The 17,424-nt window shown below is 40.0% G+C and overlaps 1 protein-coding gene across 1 annotated transcript; it reads right to left on the reverse strand.

Moving 5' to 3' along the window:
* Positions 1–552: 552 nt before the first annotated feature.
* Positions 553–3,720, reverse strand: p2ry1 (purinergic receptor P2Y1). Its single transcript, XM_084951218.1, has 2 exons — positions 3,145–3,720; positions 553–2,888 (listed from the first exon to the last, which is right to left on the reverse strand). Exon 2 carries the CDS (start codon positions 2,857–2,859, stop codon positions 1,798–1,800), a length of 1,062 nt encoding a protein of 353 aa, XP_084807344.1. The 5' UTR covers positions 2,860–2,888; positions 3,145–3,720; the 3' UTR covers positions 553–1,797.
* Positions 3,721–17,424: the final 13,704 nt, after the last annotated feature.

Raw genomic sequence — 17,424 nt, forward strand, 5'->3', positions numbered from 1 at the left:
CAGGCTGTCTCATACAGACACACGCACAAACAGCGAATACATACACACACACATTTGCAAAGGCCAGATATGCAGTTTGCACCTCAAAGCCAGGAAATCAAAAGCCGTTTGTATTCACGGGCGCTGTGTGGAGGAAAAGGGTTGGTTGCTTTCCTGTGCCCGCAACACTGCACCGCCGCCGGGTCCTGGCGACAGCTTCACACCCCTGTCTGCTTCAATGGGTCCGTGGCATTGTGACGGACACAAAGGAAGTCTTAGGATAAGCCAGGAGGAAAAGGTGCCACTCTTTATTCCTGACTCGTCCCCTCATTTCCTCCTAGCTGTGCTAAAAGAGAAAGTCAAGAGCAGTGATGAGAACAAGGGGGAGCAGCGAGAACAGAGCTCTGCACGAATGTCTCCAAAACAAGTGCCGTTTGTTCTCTCACACCTCTGCGAACATTTAAGCGAGGGTGCGTGCAGCTGGTACAAACAAGGTGAAATTATACAAGTGCTTATAAATTGTCGACTGTAAATACAAAGATGTACTGACACAGATATGTGTGGCCCCGTATCTCCTGTATAACTGATTTACTTCCTTCCTTGACACTTATAAATGACCACATTACAGATTTACAAAGGAAGTACAGACAGCAAACATTTACACAGACCAGGGTAAAATATATACCGATAATTTCTCCAGAATGTTTACAACAGATACACAACAGAAGTGATTATCTGCCAAAACTCGGACACAGTGCACCAGTTACTTTGAGGTATCTCATACAAAAAAATCTTCAATATGCGGATTGAGTCACGAAGCAGGTTATAAAGTATGTGTGTGTTTATGCGTTTAGATCATTTAAAAGCTGATAGTCTTTATTTTGTAATATACACTTGAGTACTCAGAACCTGTTCTGGTGATTCAGTCTGATGATACTGATAATGGATTTTGATAGTAGGCTCATGTATGAAGATCTGCACTAAAGATAGCGACAGTTAAAAACACAAAACTAATCTGGAACATCACGATATTCTGCATAGTCTACCTAAGAGAAACAAAGATATTATTTTTAGTATCGTATACACAAAATACTGTCATTATTTTAGTAGGTAAAAGGAGTGAAAGCTTGCGGTAACAGAGCCGTTGGAGACCTTCACCTCAGAGCTGTCAGAATGAAAAAGTAGTTGACCACATTTCACACCCCTTCAGTAATGGATGTAGAAAGAAAGGAGGAGGCATAGGTAGCCCTCTAAAGGTAGAGGTCCCAATCGTAGTGCATTACAATGTCTGTATGGCACATCCATGCAGCAATCTCAGGTTCAGTGCATTTAGTTGTTTCCTCTAAAGGAAAATAAAACATCATCCCATGTCCACTTCCTTAGGCACAAGCTCTTAGGTGTTCAATAGCTATTGATTATTAAACATCAGCTTGTGAATAGAAAATGTGCTTCTAAGTCCTATTTTTACTGAACAAATAAATGAACAGGTCTTTAGTGCCTGTAGGAAAACCTATTTCCCCGAGCCTGGTTCATCGCAATGATCACTAATGATAAGAAAGAAGAGTGATTGCTCTACCATTTAAAGTACAATACAAGTACAGGACGATACAGTACAGTAGCTTATCAATATCAACAGGCTGCAAGCAAGCGATATTTATCACAGGGTTAAAATGACTATTTATCCTAGTTTTATAAACTGTTGTCCAATGAATTCTACATACAGTGTTCAGGCCACACACACTGCATTTATTTCTGCCAAGTCCAAAATGTTTTCTAAAGCTAAAAGAGATCCACAACCTGGTACACACAGGTACCTCGTTACAGCCTCCGGCCCCCATTCTCCACATGCTCAGCTAGGCTGTTAAGCGCTGTTTCATCACTCTTTGATTGAAGGACATTCTCTCCTTTCCTCGAAGTCTTTTTAGTGGCCCGTGACAGCTTCCTCCTGAAGGTGTCTCCAGCCAGGAAGTACAGAATAGGATCCACACAGCTATTGAGGCTGGCCAGACCCCGCGTCACCTGATAGGTGGCATAGACGCGGTTATTAAACTCACACATGTCAGGGGTTTGGAAGTACAGCCTGGCCCTCATGTTGAGGTTCTTCATCACATGGAAAGGCAGGTAGGAGACGGCAAAGACTGCAAGCACTATGATAACTAGGTGAATGGATTTCTGCCGCAGAGGTGCATTGTTCATGTCATTGCAGATTAATGCTTTGACAATCATGCCATAGCAGCAAAAAATGACAATAAATGGGATGCAGAACCCAAATACCGTCAAAGTCATACTGTAGATGAAATACCCCGGCAACTCGTCCTCTGTGGTGGTGTCGTAACAAGTGGTTGCGTTACGCTTTAAGCCAGTCCGGGAATAGTAAAGGATGGGGGACATGCTGATAACAACCAAAACCCACACCAGTGCACTGGTAATAACTGCATTTTTCTTCTTCAGTCGACCCAGAGACTTGAGCGGGTGCACCACCCCGGTGTACCTGTGAACACTGATGCAGGTCAGAAACAGAATACTCCCATAAAGATTCACATGGAATATAAAGCGCTGCAGTCGGCACAGAACGTCCCCGAATATCCAGTCTGTTTTGTTGAAGTAGTAGAAGATGAGGAAAGGCAGTGAGAGGACGTAGCAGAAGTCAGCCAATGCCAGGTTGAACATGTAGACAGAGATGCTGCTCCAGGGTCTCATATGGCAAACAAACATCCAAATGGCCAAGCTGTTGCCCACCAGCCCAGTAATGAAAACTAGGATGTAAACAGTGGGCAGGTAATAGAACTGGAAACCTGTCTTGGTGAGGGAACATCCTCTTGTGTGGTTATGAAGCTCTGTCACATTCATTAGAGAGGTCAAGTTCAAGTCTGTGGTCATGGTGTCAGGGGCAGTGGAACGTCCTTTCACTGCATGAAAGCAAAAGACACATGAGTAAATATTTAGTATTAGTTGAACTATATCAGGTTAGACTGATCTGTTTTTCACACGCTATAGGCTGGCTGCTTTGTTTAAAGATGACCTACGCCTGAATTCAAAAAGCAGTTGTGCGCACACTTGGCATTCAATCGCTTAATTTAGCAGAATTCCTACAGTCCGACAACCACTTGTGACTGAACACACAGGGAGCGAGCGGGGGAGTGACAGGCACATTACGGCACTCACCGTTGAGGCAGAGTTGTATTCCACATTCCTGAAGCCTTCACAGTTGGACAGATTTCAGTCAACACGCTGACGGGGCGTCACGAGCTGTCAGGTATTCCTTCCGTCTCCTTCCAGTAATGGAAATTGATTAAAAGTTGCGATTTCCTTCGTGTTGGCGCTGATACACTTTAAGGGAGTGGAAAATCTGCTGTCTGTTCGTCACGCGGGACGACGATTTCCCACAACAGCGGCAGTGGGACGCAACTGAGACAGCTGCAGGCTCTGGCATGAAGAGCAGAAAACAGGATCCGTAAAGAGAAAGGAGGCTCTTTACGCGCGAGAGGGGAGGTGCGCACACACAAAACCACCGCACGGTTCCCAAACGCATTTTCTGCTGCTCCCGCCTCCTCCTTCATCCGAAAGGCGTGCGACAATTCATTATAAAGAAACATGCCTATAAATAATCGCCTTTGTTTACCTTTAACAATTGATTGTTATGCTAGTTAAACTCACTTGCTTACAGTTGGAGTCAGTTTCAGTTGACGTCCCTGCTGTTAAAATATAACCTTCGCAGATCTAAGATTTTATTTAGCTGTAGATTCGTCTAAGTATAGATTCACAAAGCAAAAAGTTCCCTAAATAACAACACTGTTTTTCAATTTGACATCTAGTGGGAAATGTTAACTATAAGAAGATAAATCAAGGTGATTATCTATTCAAAATATTCCGAAAGTTATTATTGCTCGGTGGTAATCGAAGAAAAACAAATACTATTTAAGTGGGAAGTGGGCAGACTCCTCATTTACTATAGTGATTTGTCATATTTATGGGTTTGTCTTTGCAGCTCTTATTTTGCACGTTCCTCCACCATTACTGTCAAAGCTTAGACAAAATAGATGCATTAAAAAATCTAATGTGTTTCGTATACATGGAGATCGATGATCAGTTCGTGTCTCCTGAAAAGCTGAGACAGACAGCTGGATGTGTGCAACATTGCCAAGGACAAACCAGACACTGGCAGAGACATGGAGAGGCTGGTGGAGAATAGTGAAGGCGGAGCCAAAGGTTAAGTTAATTTAGCTGCGATGCCAAACATCTTAAAAATGTCTTAAAAATGGTGGAAAATGCAGCGAGCCAAGATTCAAGCAATAATCTAATGGATGGTATTAATAAGACAGACAATAAATGGCCACCATTAACTTGGACAAAGATCTATCAGTGGATAAAAGATAAGGTAAAGTTCACCGCCCCCCCCCCAAAAAAAAAAGAAATTAATAATAATAATACATTAATACACAATTACATATATTGAACTTAACAAAAATGGACAAAAACAAATGGCAAAACTCCATCAAGGCAGCTCACTTCATGGGCAGTATTTACTTTCAGTATTGCATTTTGTATATATTCATTTTGTTTACTTTTTGGTTTTAGTAAATACTTTAATAAGTTTGTAGTTCTGTGAAATTACAGATTACCTTAACAAGAATAGGTAATGGAGGCTTGACAAGACTTTCTTTAAAGATATTTTGGGGTCAGGTTTAAAAAAGGCAAATGTGAATTGTAAAAGTGAGATCAGAGGTCAAAACGAACATTACATTTGAATAAAATCTATAATATGGATAAATATATATAGAGAGAATAGATGTTTAGAATCCACATATACCAGCATAATTTCCTAAATGCTGCCAATACAAACAAAATCAGTAGAATTTAAAGCATAGTTTCAAAGATAAGACTTTTTGTGAAAGTTTGACCTTATTTGACCTTGAAGAGGTGATATCAGTATAATTCTATATATGCCTATATGTTGTCAATATAAATAATTACAGTAAGAAACCATTTTAAATGGTTCTATATAGCATAATTGTCACTTTGACCTTGAATTCAATCTGTTGGCTTTGGAGGAGAGGTCAGAGGTCAACTGTGACATGATAGTTTAAATCTTTACATGGTACTTTCTATCCTGACAATACACACGACACTTCAGATCAGAATCATAGCTTCTACGTTTTACGGCTTTTTGTCAATTTTGACCAATAAATCATTTAGTTGACATTGAAGATTTTGGTGGATGTAAGACACATTTTAATGGATCGTTAACGTGACCCTGCTCTACACTCTACAAAGTTTTATCAGAAATGACACCAGTCTTTTTGAGCTATCGTGTTCACAGGCAGAGAGAATGACACGCACGCAAACATTAATAAAAAGATAACCACTTCACTGGAGGTAATAACATTGTGCAAAGGTTACTGACAAGAAAAACTGGTATGACCCCCTAATTAATGATTACAACTAATTAGCATACTTTATTCATAAACTATGAATAAACTAGAAAAGTGCTTTCCTGGTTCGTTCTTCAAATCGCCAAAGAGATATGCTTAACAAGCACAGTAGGTTTGGTTTCTTCCAGTTAAAACCAGCCTGAGGTTTTGTGTAATACTGTGAGTATGCTATAGTTAGGAAAAAGTGCATGATTATGATGTGTAATAAAATAAATAAACTGAAACTACTGAACTCAAGTCACAGCTTGGCAGCCAACATGAAGATCAGCTATTAGCTACTGTACAGAGATGCTTAACAGTCACATATCAAAGTAACTCTCCCGTGAAACTGTATCATTCACATGAATGAAGCCATCACATGAATAGACGGGAGAATGCGATAGAAAACCATTAATGGAAAAAACAGTTAAAAGGTTTAACTGTGTGTAAACATTAAGATTAGGAAACGACAAAATGAAGTAATAAGCAGAGAACATATAGGGCAAATTTGGTCACAACTATGCTTCTTCCACACTATTTGAACATTTGTGGCCCCATACACAGTTATAAAGAGTAATTTAAGCATCTGTTTTGGAAACCTGCAGCATGGTAACTCTCTTTAGGTATATAATCAGTTCAAGATATGAGATATGAGATATGATAGGTTTTGCATCAGCCAAAAGTGAAGCATGCTGGTTGTAGTTTATCCTGTCGGTGCACTACAAACACAGCAAGTATGCGCTGTTGGGAAAGAGTCAGTCAAAACAGATTTCTTCAGGCTTTCAGCAGAGCAAAGATTGGCATGTGACATTTAGATTTAGAGTGTATCTGCTTCTTCTGTTCTGTCTAACGTATGTCCATGCCAAGCACTTGTCTTATAAGACCGAAGTTAATGGAAATATGTAAATCCAAGGTTTTGAGGGAGGATTAGCAAAGTCAAAAAAATGCTGCCTGCACTTGCCATTACGTTTCCTGCCAAGGACTCTATACTATTTGGCTCTGGCCTCCATTTTCTTCCCCAGAGGCTGACAGGGACAGAGACATATTGGGCATGGCTGGATGCTCACAGTAAGAGGAATTTAAATCTAGAAACCACCGACACTGGCAAGGTCAGTGGACCACAGCCTGTCACAAGAGCAACTATGCTTGGTTAAGATTTTCACCACCTTTGTAAAGTTTGTAAAAAAAAATTGTTGTGATTCACCCATTTAGCAAAGACCACAAATAATAAAGAGTATGTCTAAGGGGCTTGGACTTCTTTAAGTTGCCTGAAGACGTTTCACCTCTCATCCGAGAAGCTTTTTCAGTTCTAAGAGCAATTGGTGGAGAGTCCCAGATTTTAAGCCCCATGGGAGTGTTGATCCTCTACCTAATCACATGAGCCAAGGAGTGAAAACACGTGTAGGTCACAATCAGCCAAGGTTTCAGGTAAACCTGTGAGGGGCTGTGAAACCTAGCCCAACCCTATCATGTGATGTCCTGAGGTCAAAAGACCCAGGATGTGAGTGGGTGTTAAAGCGGAAGGGATCTCAAAACTGGATTATAGATGGCAGACAGTTGATGTTGTAAACCACAGTTTACGACATCAACTGTCTGCCTCCTTAGACTACAATGACCTGGAAGACTTTGCACACAGACAAAGAGTGTGAGTTTTTACAAGTCATTAATACATATATAAATATATATATATATATATATATATATATATATATTTTTTTTTTTTTTTTTTTTTTTTTAGGGGTGCAACGATACTCGTATCGATATTGAACCGTTCGATACAGTGCTTTCGGTTCGGTACGCATATGTATCGAACAATACAAAATTTTTAATTTATTTTATCAACTTTTCTTCTGACGATGCTGTCTGTGTTGAGAGCTCAGTGGATCTGCGTTCGACTACTCCGCCTAGGCTGCACTGTCGAGCGCAGATCCACTGAGCGCAGCGCAAGCTAGCAAGACAGAAGCTAAGCTCGTTGCAACATGGCAAATTGAACCTCCCCCACCCTCATTCATATCTGGCCTTTGGAACTATTTTGGTCTTCATGTGAAGTATGACCCTGAAGGTAAGCGTGTCATGGACAAAAGTAAAACAGTATGTCGGATGTGCCACGCAATGCTCAATTACATGGGTGGGAACTACTGCGTTAGCACAGTTAGCTCGTTAACATGTTGACGCTGTCAAGCCCCACGCACGGGGCGATCCGCGGTAGCTCGTTAACGGAGATTTGCCGTGTTGTGGCGTTAACATCATTTCAGATTAACGCTGACAGCACTAGTGGGAACAAAATGAATATGACTGCACATTTACACCGACATCACCCTAATGCAAAGAAAAAAAAGTGGAAGCAGACAAAAACAACAAGCACGCATGCTACAAACTTTACCCGAGTCATTTAGACAGCCGTTAGCACATGATTCTCCTTATGGGGACCTGATATGTTTAATATGCTGCTGAGAGTATACCCCAGAAGAAGCGTATAGTATAGCTTTTATTTTGGAAAGAGCCATTTCTCTGTAATAAACTCTCTTTTCCAAAGATGAGTGATTTCTCGATCAGATAGATGTATTATTTTATCCCTTTGTTGTTTCAGCAACATTACATTTAAAAACTGTACGTTTGAGTTAAAATATATATATATAATTTTAATAAATGACAAATTAAAAAAGCATGAACATTTTTTGTATCGAAAAAATATCAAACCGTGACACCAAAGTATCGAACCGAACCGTGAATTTTGTGTATCGTTGCACCCCTAATATATATATATATCATAGTTACTTTTATATATATATATATATATATATATATATATATTTTTTTTTTTTTTTTTTTTTTTTTTTTACTTCCAACAGCTGCTTACATTTTGATTAAATATACCTGAATTCAAGAATGAGGTCATCCAAAAGATAAGTTCGCCTCAATTTCACGCTGTAACCTCCAATGAAAAAAGATGTCAAACACTTAGAACACATAATATACAAGATTTGGTAGTGACCTAGAACACTGCACAAAGGGATGGACCGTCAACAAAAATAAGTGATTTCTGGCTGCTCTGGAGCTTTCACTGATATCACATTGGTTGTCCTTAGCAGACAGAGTTGGCAGTGTTTAGTATTGAGGTTTATATTGTCCTAAGTACAATGACACAGGCCTAGAGACCACTCCACCACCATCTAGCAACCACTGGAAAAAGACATACATATTGCCTGATTGGTTGGCAAGAGGCTGCTGATAATCACTGGGAAATTGATTGTTAAAACCCCAGATACACTGATATTGAGACCAGTAGGTGATGCCCTGGCAACCACTGGTTGCTAAGATAAAATATTGGCAAAAACCAGTTGGCGAAAACCTTGTGATTGTTGCTTGTGTTGTACTTTTCATGGAAAACTCCCACTTGTCTACAAGCAGTTGGCAGCTACTCTCTGAGGTGTTTTACTACCGTTCAGCTCATAATTAGATATTATTTACAGGCAGTTTGATGTCTTTTAGGCAAATTACAGGTGACTGCAGATATGTGCTAGCAACTAAACCAATCACAAGGAGGTTTTTGGTGCACCACATACTTCACAGCCAATTTCACCTAGTAACAGCCAGCAACCTCCAGTGACCACTCGCCAATTGCTCGGGGATACATATTTTTTTCCCTTAAAGCTGGTGGTTGTATCACACCAAATATGACAGACAGCTCTTAAGCAATGTCTGCATGATGTGATGTGAGGAGGTCCTGAAGGTGATGACATTTTTCTCACCAAAGATTTTCCCACAGTTGACATAGATTAAAAATTAAATAAAAAGTATACACATCAATTTAAATATTTAAAGTTTATCCAAAAAAGCACTTTATGATTTGTTTGTTTTTGATGAAACATTATAATGTAAACTATAACTGCAAAGTTGAAGCCAAAAGCAATGAAACATGGCCTTGAACATCTCAGTGCGCTCGAGGGGTTTGTAGCTTTAATGGTTAGAAGCTAAAGGTGGCAATCACATGACAGACATTCTTGTCTTTTGAAAGGATCATTCATTTTTATATAGATTTCATTTATGAATGTATTTGTATAGTTAAATGATATTGATAAATCAAATATGAAAAAAAAACTGCAAGCCCAATGGCATAAATTGTGCACTCATTACAATGAAAAAACATCATTTATGGATAAACCTGGCCTGACTTTCCCTTACTCTGCGCACACAGTCATGGATTTTGGTGAGTCAGCTGTTCCCTGTCAGAACCAATCCGTGTCTGAGGGAGCAGTGTTCCCTGCACATGCTTCCAGGTGTGAAGCTAGATAAGGACAATGCTGAAATTACCTTCTGCAGCTGTCATGGCCTCACCCCCATGGATCTTCAAATTATCTCAGCTGTCAGTTTGATTTGTGTAAAGGCAAAAAGAGAGCAGCAAGAAGCACAACTTTAATTCAGGCACTTTAAAACAGGTCACTGTTTGAGAACTATAATTGAAGCCTATCCCTAACTTTGAAAAGCCCTTTGGATCCTATTGTTTCTCAGTGGTTTCATTCCCAGTGCGAAAATTCTCTAAAGCTATTCCGCATATCGCTGATATGATCATAAAGTAAGCTAGAAAGCACAGAAGGGGAATTCTATGTGTCTCCATCTCTGAGCTGTGTTCATTTACATCCTATTTCACTGGCGCCTCTCACAACCCATTTATTGCAAGTTGCGATGGCTATCAGTGTTTCCTGCTTATTTTAATTTCATTAGCCGTGGAGGAACTGTGCCCCTGAAAAAGAAGTAACAAAGATTAAACCCTAAGTCGCATTAGTATAGTTAGACCAACATGTATCTTCCTCAGAAGCAAAATCTAATTTGGCAAATGGACATATGTGTGAGACAATTATTTCCCACTGTATCTCCTAAGCTCCAACGACTGTACCCCAATTAGCTCTTTTGTTCTTCTTCTGTCCTGTCTGTCGCCTTTTTTTCTTTGACAGTCTTTTCCCCATTTTTTTTCTGATGAATTAAAAATTTTCCAATTCCAGCCTCATCACATCCCCACAAGAAAACCAAAACACGCATGACTGTGATGAGCATCTCAGCTGGTTCTGATCTTTCTTATCTATGTCCAACAGACTGGGGTGGAAAATAATGAATTTTTCTTTTGCAATTATTCTGCATCACTCATCCGTTCTGCTTTCTTTTGGGGGCTCTTTTGTGTCCCGTGCTCTTTCTTTCATTCATCTTTACTTGTTTAAGATGAACGTGGCATTTTTTTCTTTTTCCCTGAGTGAAAAAAGCCTGAAGACGAGAAATGGCTAGAGTTTAAATGAGATTAAAACCCAACCCTGGAACTAATGGTAGCCTGTGTTTTCTCAAGCCAGTGAGTGGCTGTGTTCCCAGGCTAAACACCTACCAGCCTTCTTTGAGGGGTCTGGGAGAGCAAAACCTTTTGCCACATTTCCAGTAAGAGCACGTCTGATTGCCTGCTTTACTTTTCCCCGCGAGACTCTTGTTGTAATTATGCTACCAAACACAGTGTGACACAATCTCTGGCTCAGTTTTCAAAAATGCTAGTGCTGCGTTTAAAATAGCTATTAGCAGGGCAGCAGGGCTCAGATTTTGTTTTTAATCTTTTATATTTGGGATGATTTATTTAAAATTACATTTTTTTAAGTTGGTGTTGAGAATGTGTTGTTTGAAAGAAGGTTCAAGTTGGCAGAATGAATAAACTGATTGCACAGCTCTAACTATGATGATTTGTGTAATCCCTGTGTATATATAAATCCATGCTGGGTCTCCAATTGCACACTTCTATACTTACACTCCTCATTTCAAGTGCCTTAAGTGTGTGTTCTCTAACAAGTATAGCTACACCCATTTTGTGTTAAGGTCACAACAGCTAAAAAGTTGAGTTTGGAACTCTGCACAGTAAAAACAATGTATCCTCCAGTTCGAGGACAGTACATGTGTTGTTGATTTGGCATTCATGCATTTTAATCTGTCCAGGAAGACCACGCCTAACAAGAACATGTGTGGCCTGATGCTCGATAAGTTGTGTTACTATTACCATCGAGTATTATCTGGTTATAAGTAACAGCTTTATAGAAGCGCACAACAACAATGAAGCCTATAACAGCTAAAGAGTCATGATTGGAAAGACCACACCAAATCAATGCTAATTTTGCTTGCTTCTTAACAAGTTTGCCCTATCAGTCCAAACGGTGATAATATATGAATTCTGTGTTCACTGCACATATTGTTACTTGTAAACATAGTATTTTAGTAACCTTGAAAAGTTGTTATTCATCTAAAGTGCCATGCTGATCTGCTCGTCTGCTATGATTGGCCAAGAGCAGGCGTTCTCACTGAATGGGCCTTGAAAGAAAGGTCACTTAAGTCAGGAGCGCTCTTTAGTTTTTAGTAAACAGCTTGGTTGTGTTCGCACACACGAGCACACACATGCTCACACAAAGGTCAGCTGCACCCTAGGGCTCCTCTGCCTGCAACTGTGATCAACAGGCTAAACCTTTTGACCAAACCTACGTACAGCCTTCTCTCTTCATCTTTAATCTCTCATCTCTCTCCATTTTCCTATCACTCTAAATGCATCCTCTTATTCACTGTGTGTCCAACTTAACCAATTGGCAATGCATCCATTTACATTTGTGGGCCCACATTTAGCAACTGACTTTTTAGAACCTGATCAATTCAGTTGAATGTCACAGAGGCTTCCTATCAAGTAGAGTGAAGGTCAGTGTGTCTGTTCTGTCTAAATACCACAGTAACATAGTGCCAGACTGTTTACAGTGGAGAGATTCAAAGTGTGGCTGATATTTGAGCTTTTGTAAGCTGCAATGTGAATAGAATTTTTTCATGTTCTTCTTCTTCATTCAGCTGCTCACTTTAGGGGTCGCAACAGTGGATCCTCTTCCTCCAACTCACACTATCCCTAGCATCCTCTTTTGCCCCACCAACCCTCTGCATGTCCTCCTTTGCTACATCCATGAATCTTCTCTGAGGTCTTCCTCTTTTCTACCTCCTGGCAGCTCCATCCCCAACAACCTTTGCCCACTATGCCCACTATACCCACTATCCCTCCTCTGCACATGTGCAAACCATCTCAGCTTCGTCTCTCTAACTTTGTCTCTGAACCGCTCAACCTGAGCTGTCCCTCTGGTGTGATCATTTCAAATCCTGTCCCTCCTGCTCACTCCCACTGCAAATCTGAGCATCTTCAACTCTGATGTAAACTTTCGCTCTTGCTGCTAAACACCACCTCTGACACTCTCCATCTGCTCCACCCTGCCTGCACTCTCTTGACACCTCTCGTGTCCACTTTCACCAGCTTTAGTTTGTTGACCCTATTTAAACTAATCTACTTTCACAGCTTGTACTTGCATCTAAGCAGTCTCCTACCTGTTGCCTACTCTACATATAGCTCACAATCTCATATGTGAAGATGAGCCCATGGTGACTTCTGGCTGACCTCACCTGTCCATCATCAGAGCCACATGTATGCTCAGCACCACCTTCACATACTTCTCTGCCACTCCCAACTTCTCATTTGAAACCCCCCCCCCCCCCCAAAATCTGAGTTGATTAGCAAGTGAGGCAAAAGATTTTGAATGAAAAGGCACACGTTAATAACAGATGTTTTTTCTGCCTGAATACCTTCTTAAGTTGAATCTAAGGTGAGATGCTGTTAACATAGAAGCTTCAGTGTCATGAACAAGTATGTACTTGTATGGACACCTACAACAACAGGCAGCAGTTGGGTATAAAGCAAAATACTTCCATGCTGGATAATTTAGTTCAACAAACTTGGTGAAAAAAATTTAAAAAACACTTCAGGTAATCACAGTTTGGGGATTTGTCATCTCATCCAATCATCAAGACATATACTATGAAAAAGGTGACAAATGCATTTTGAAAAGTTTTGTCAGGTGATATTCTGCTGACAGTGGGGTCAATCTGCTGAGCCTCTTCTTATTCTCCCTTTTCAAAGAGTACAGAGACCTTTCAGCTGGTGGTATTCGTGGTTTCCAGTGAATGGGAGTAAGTCATCTGGCAATTAAGGATGTAAATGCTTTAATGGAGTGGGCCACTGCAGTACACTGAATAAAGCAAAAGGAAATTTTGAAACATCTTTGTGGATGCATTAATGTGCTAGGTGGTGTGATGACTGGCCTCCACAGTCTGACATTAGAAGTCTTTAAAAGGATATATTCTGACATGCATAGCACTATTTAAATGGACACTTAAAAATCTGCAAAGTCAGACCATGAAAGTGTATAATTCAATATTACCTTCTTTTTTTTTTTCTTTTAAAGTAATATTAACTATAGCACCCTAAACAAGAAACAGAGCTTTCTAACGTCACAAGCCAAAGTGCACAGTATTCATTGTTTTTGCAAAATGATCACCACACACACCAGGAACAAAGATACAGGAAATCTTTCTCACAATTTATTGTGCATATTATGAACTATTATTAAATTTACAGGGGATATTTGTACACATATGTTCGTTACATTTACATATTTTGTGGTTGTTCATGGGTCTGTGTGCATGTACTTTGATGTCTTACAGTCTAAAAAAGACCAGTTAAAGTCTATGACATGACAGCTGGATCAGGAAATAGCTGACTGGACATTTCAGTTTTATACACTTTCATGTAATCCTTAACCAGTAAAATAAAATCTGTGCTGATGACAAGTAGTTAAACTAAGTGTGACCCTTAGGCCATGAAAGATGCTTTTATCCAATCCCAGTTTTATTTGTTTACCTCATGGAAAACCATTTACAGGCCAAAATACATTTTTCAACAGCGAGCCTGTAAAAACAGACGGAGACAAAGGCACATAACCTGATATATGAGAGGAGCAGGGTCAAATGATCAACCATGCCCAAAGTGAGTTCAAAGTATCAAATGTAGAGTGATGGGTAGGAAAGCTAGCAGTAAGGGTGAATAATGGAGAGAGCTTTCTGTTAATTTTGTTGTCCCAGTGACTGGAAACAAAAGGAAACTGAGATGTTTCAAGCAAAGTGGGAGTGAAAGAGGGTAATGCTGCATTAGCGTAAAGCTTCTTGTGTGGCAATATAGTGGAGCTAATGCTGACTCACGAAGACTAAGGAGCTTAATTAAATATACAGGATGTACATTACTATGTTTTCAGGAGAGCCTCTATTGATCTGGGGATAGAACTAAGTGACATTATACTCAAATAGTTAAGGATCACTTTCATTTTTACAAATCTTATCAATGAATTTTGCATTAAAGAGTAAAAAATGTGTTGCTATTTCTGTGCATATTCACGTGACTTTATATTGTTTGATTAAATATCCTCTCTGGTATGAAAGAAGAAAGGAACAGCCATCTGAATTCACAGACCTGTTGCAGCTTCACGTGTTTATTCTTAGATCGTTTTAACTTCCTTCACTTTAAAGCCAGCCTTCCTTTAAGCCAACTTTCTTCCAATTTGCTCAAGTGGGAATTATCTAATGTCAGGAAAAAAGAAAAACAAAGTTAAGTAACACAATTTAAGGAATGCAAGTAAAAATGCATATATGTATCACTGAAACTGCAGTGTCGAGTATTTACGAACAATTATCAATGCAGGACAATGCATTAGCATAGCAGAAAATCCAGCTTCATATTGTGCTCTGATGAAGTGCTTTGTCCCTGAAGAAGGTCAAACTATTGTAATATTCCCACAAATACAAAAGCATTGTTTAAAAATGAAATACTCTTATGAAGCACGTGCACGTGCACAGAGCTCTTTATTTGAAACTTTCGCTATGTTTGTGATCATGTTACAAATGTGATCACCCACCAGAGAAGCTCTGATTCACACAACTGGAATAAAGCAAGACCATTAAAGATGGCAGTGACAAACAGAGGGTAAAAGGGAGTAAAAAGAAAAGAGAAAACAAAGTGTCAAACTTTTACCATAAATGAAGCAAACTGGTGTAAAACTGCTTCCGAGTGTTTGATAAATGAGGTGTCGGATTTTTAAAAGCAATGTGCACCGGTGAAAAATACCAAATTTATTATATTTGAGACAAAGCATCAGATGTAAGAAGTAATTCATTTCTCTAGAGTCGGTACTGTACGGTGTGTAAACGAGCATGTCTAAACGTGCTTCATGGCTTTACAGCATAATCAGCAATAACAATGAAAGAGAGGGAAAGGAAGACTGAGTGAGCAGAGGAAAAATGAGAGGGTAAAAATGGAACGGGCATGATGCAACAAGTTTATGTCCTTATTCACTCGCACGCCGTGTCTCGTTCTCACACACACTTGCCTTTAGCCGTGCAAGAAAATTAATGCAATTAAGTACTTTTTATCATGTTTCAAATAGGGGTTAACCAAATTCCAATTCCCTCTTGATTCGATCATCATATCCATGGTTTACCACGAATCAGCTTGCCAATGTCTCACAAATAATGAGGAACATTATGTGTTATATGAAAAGGTTTTAGAAGGAGTTTCAGTTACGGGCCATCCCTGTTAGACTGTGAGTTATCAGTATTCAGCACCAGGAGAGGTAGGGAGACGGATGAATCCCAGGAGGGAAGAAGGCTTAAAAGGCAGATGAAGGGACGACACATAGAGAGGAGAGAGATGTGACAACGGGAAGCATTAGTACAGAGAAAGGGACCAAAGGGTGAATGAATAAAAGCGAGGACGACGACGACAAGAGGGAGACAGTCAGAATATAAAGCACCAAACAGAGAGGGAAACTGGCAGTTATGAAAGGAGAAAGGAAGCAACAGTGTGTTACATCTGGAGAGGAGGGAGCGCCAAGAAGTGAAACAATTCATCCTTTCTTATTATTGAAGGCAATGAAAGAACAGGAAGGCAGCAATGCACCATGGGAGTTCTGAGGCATATAATTGGAGATGAAGAGAAGCGGGCCAAGAGGCAGGTTCAAATTGAGTAGCCCCCCAAAAAATAATTTCAGACTGAGAATGAATAACTTTTCTAAAAGTATCTAGCTTTTGGAGTGTGAAACGGTAACTGTGAAGTTTGGCTTCAAAGGTTAGAAAAACTATTTTAATATGCCAATAAAAGCACAAACAGCTGAAGGTCTAATCTTCTAAACCAGTGTTTCCCAACCTTCTGGAGCCACGGCACATATTTCACATTAGAAAAATCAAACGGCACATATCCAAAAAAAAAAATGTCACAAAAAGCATATTGATCATTTTTCCCTGTGCACCAGGTATAGAGGAATTGTCCCTTGCCCCACAAGGGACATTGGAGGAAAAAAACATGAAGATGAACTTTTGCGAAATCCCAAATTACCTTTGCGAGATCTCGCAAAATAGGCAGCATCCTTTGGAGGCCGACAGCTCAAAGATGACCAGGAGGTCGAGGTACGATGTGCCGGGAATGCGGTGTTCTCACCAGCCCTAGTGTGCCTCAACCTCCCAGTCACCTTTGAGCTGGTGGGTAACAGAAGTCTCCGAAAACCTCGGAGCACTTTTGCAAATATGTGATGTCTTGATAAACCGAGCAAATATTTGAAGTTTACACAGCTACATTCTCGCCTGAAAATATCTGAAAAGTTTATTTTGTGACTCGGAAAGAGTAATATTAACACTAAGTAGCTGCCGCCATTGTTGGAAAGTGGAATTGCCTGGGCTGCGCTATGAATTCTGGGATAGATTGGGCCACGACCCCCGACTCATCCATCAAATTCGGGGAAATGAAGGACGCATTTGGAGCAGCCTTCGTCGCCTGGCTGTGATGTAATTGGCCTTCAAATGCGGCCTCCAAAGGATGCGGCCTAACTCAGGATCTTGCAAAAGTTTTGTGGGATCTCGCAAAAGTTAATCTTCATTTATTTTTCTCGAATGTCTCATGCGGGGATCTTTAGAATTGGCTGGGTTTGTCCCCAGTATATCTTTTTTGTTTTCTTCTGACTACTAATCATGCTAGGGCCTTCATCTGGGTCTCACAGCATGATTGTTATGTAATTTCTTCTTCATCTTCTTCTGTTTTCCTGGCAGTTGGCAACACATTTAATTAGAGCAGGTAGTTGTACTGCCCTCTAGTGGAAGATAATTG

This window comes from Perissodus microlepis, chromosome 14 (genome assembly GCF_051167445.1).
Source record: "Perissodus microlepis isolate ML-2025 ecotype Zambia chromosome 14, ASM5116744v1, whole genome shotgun sequence".
Classification (NCBI taxonomy): Eukaryota; Metazoa; Chordata; class Actinopteri; order Cichliformes; family Cichlidae; genus Perissodus; species Perissodus microlepis.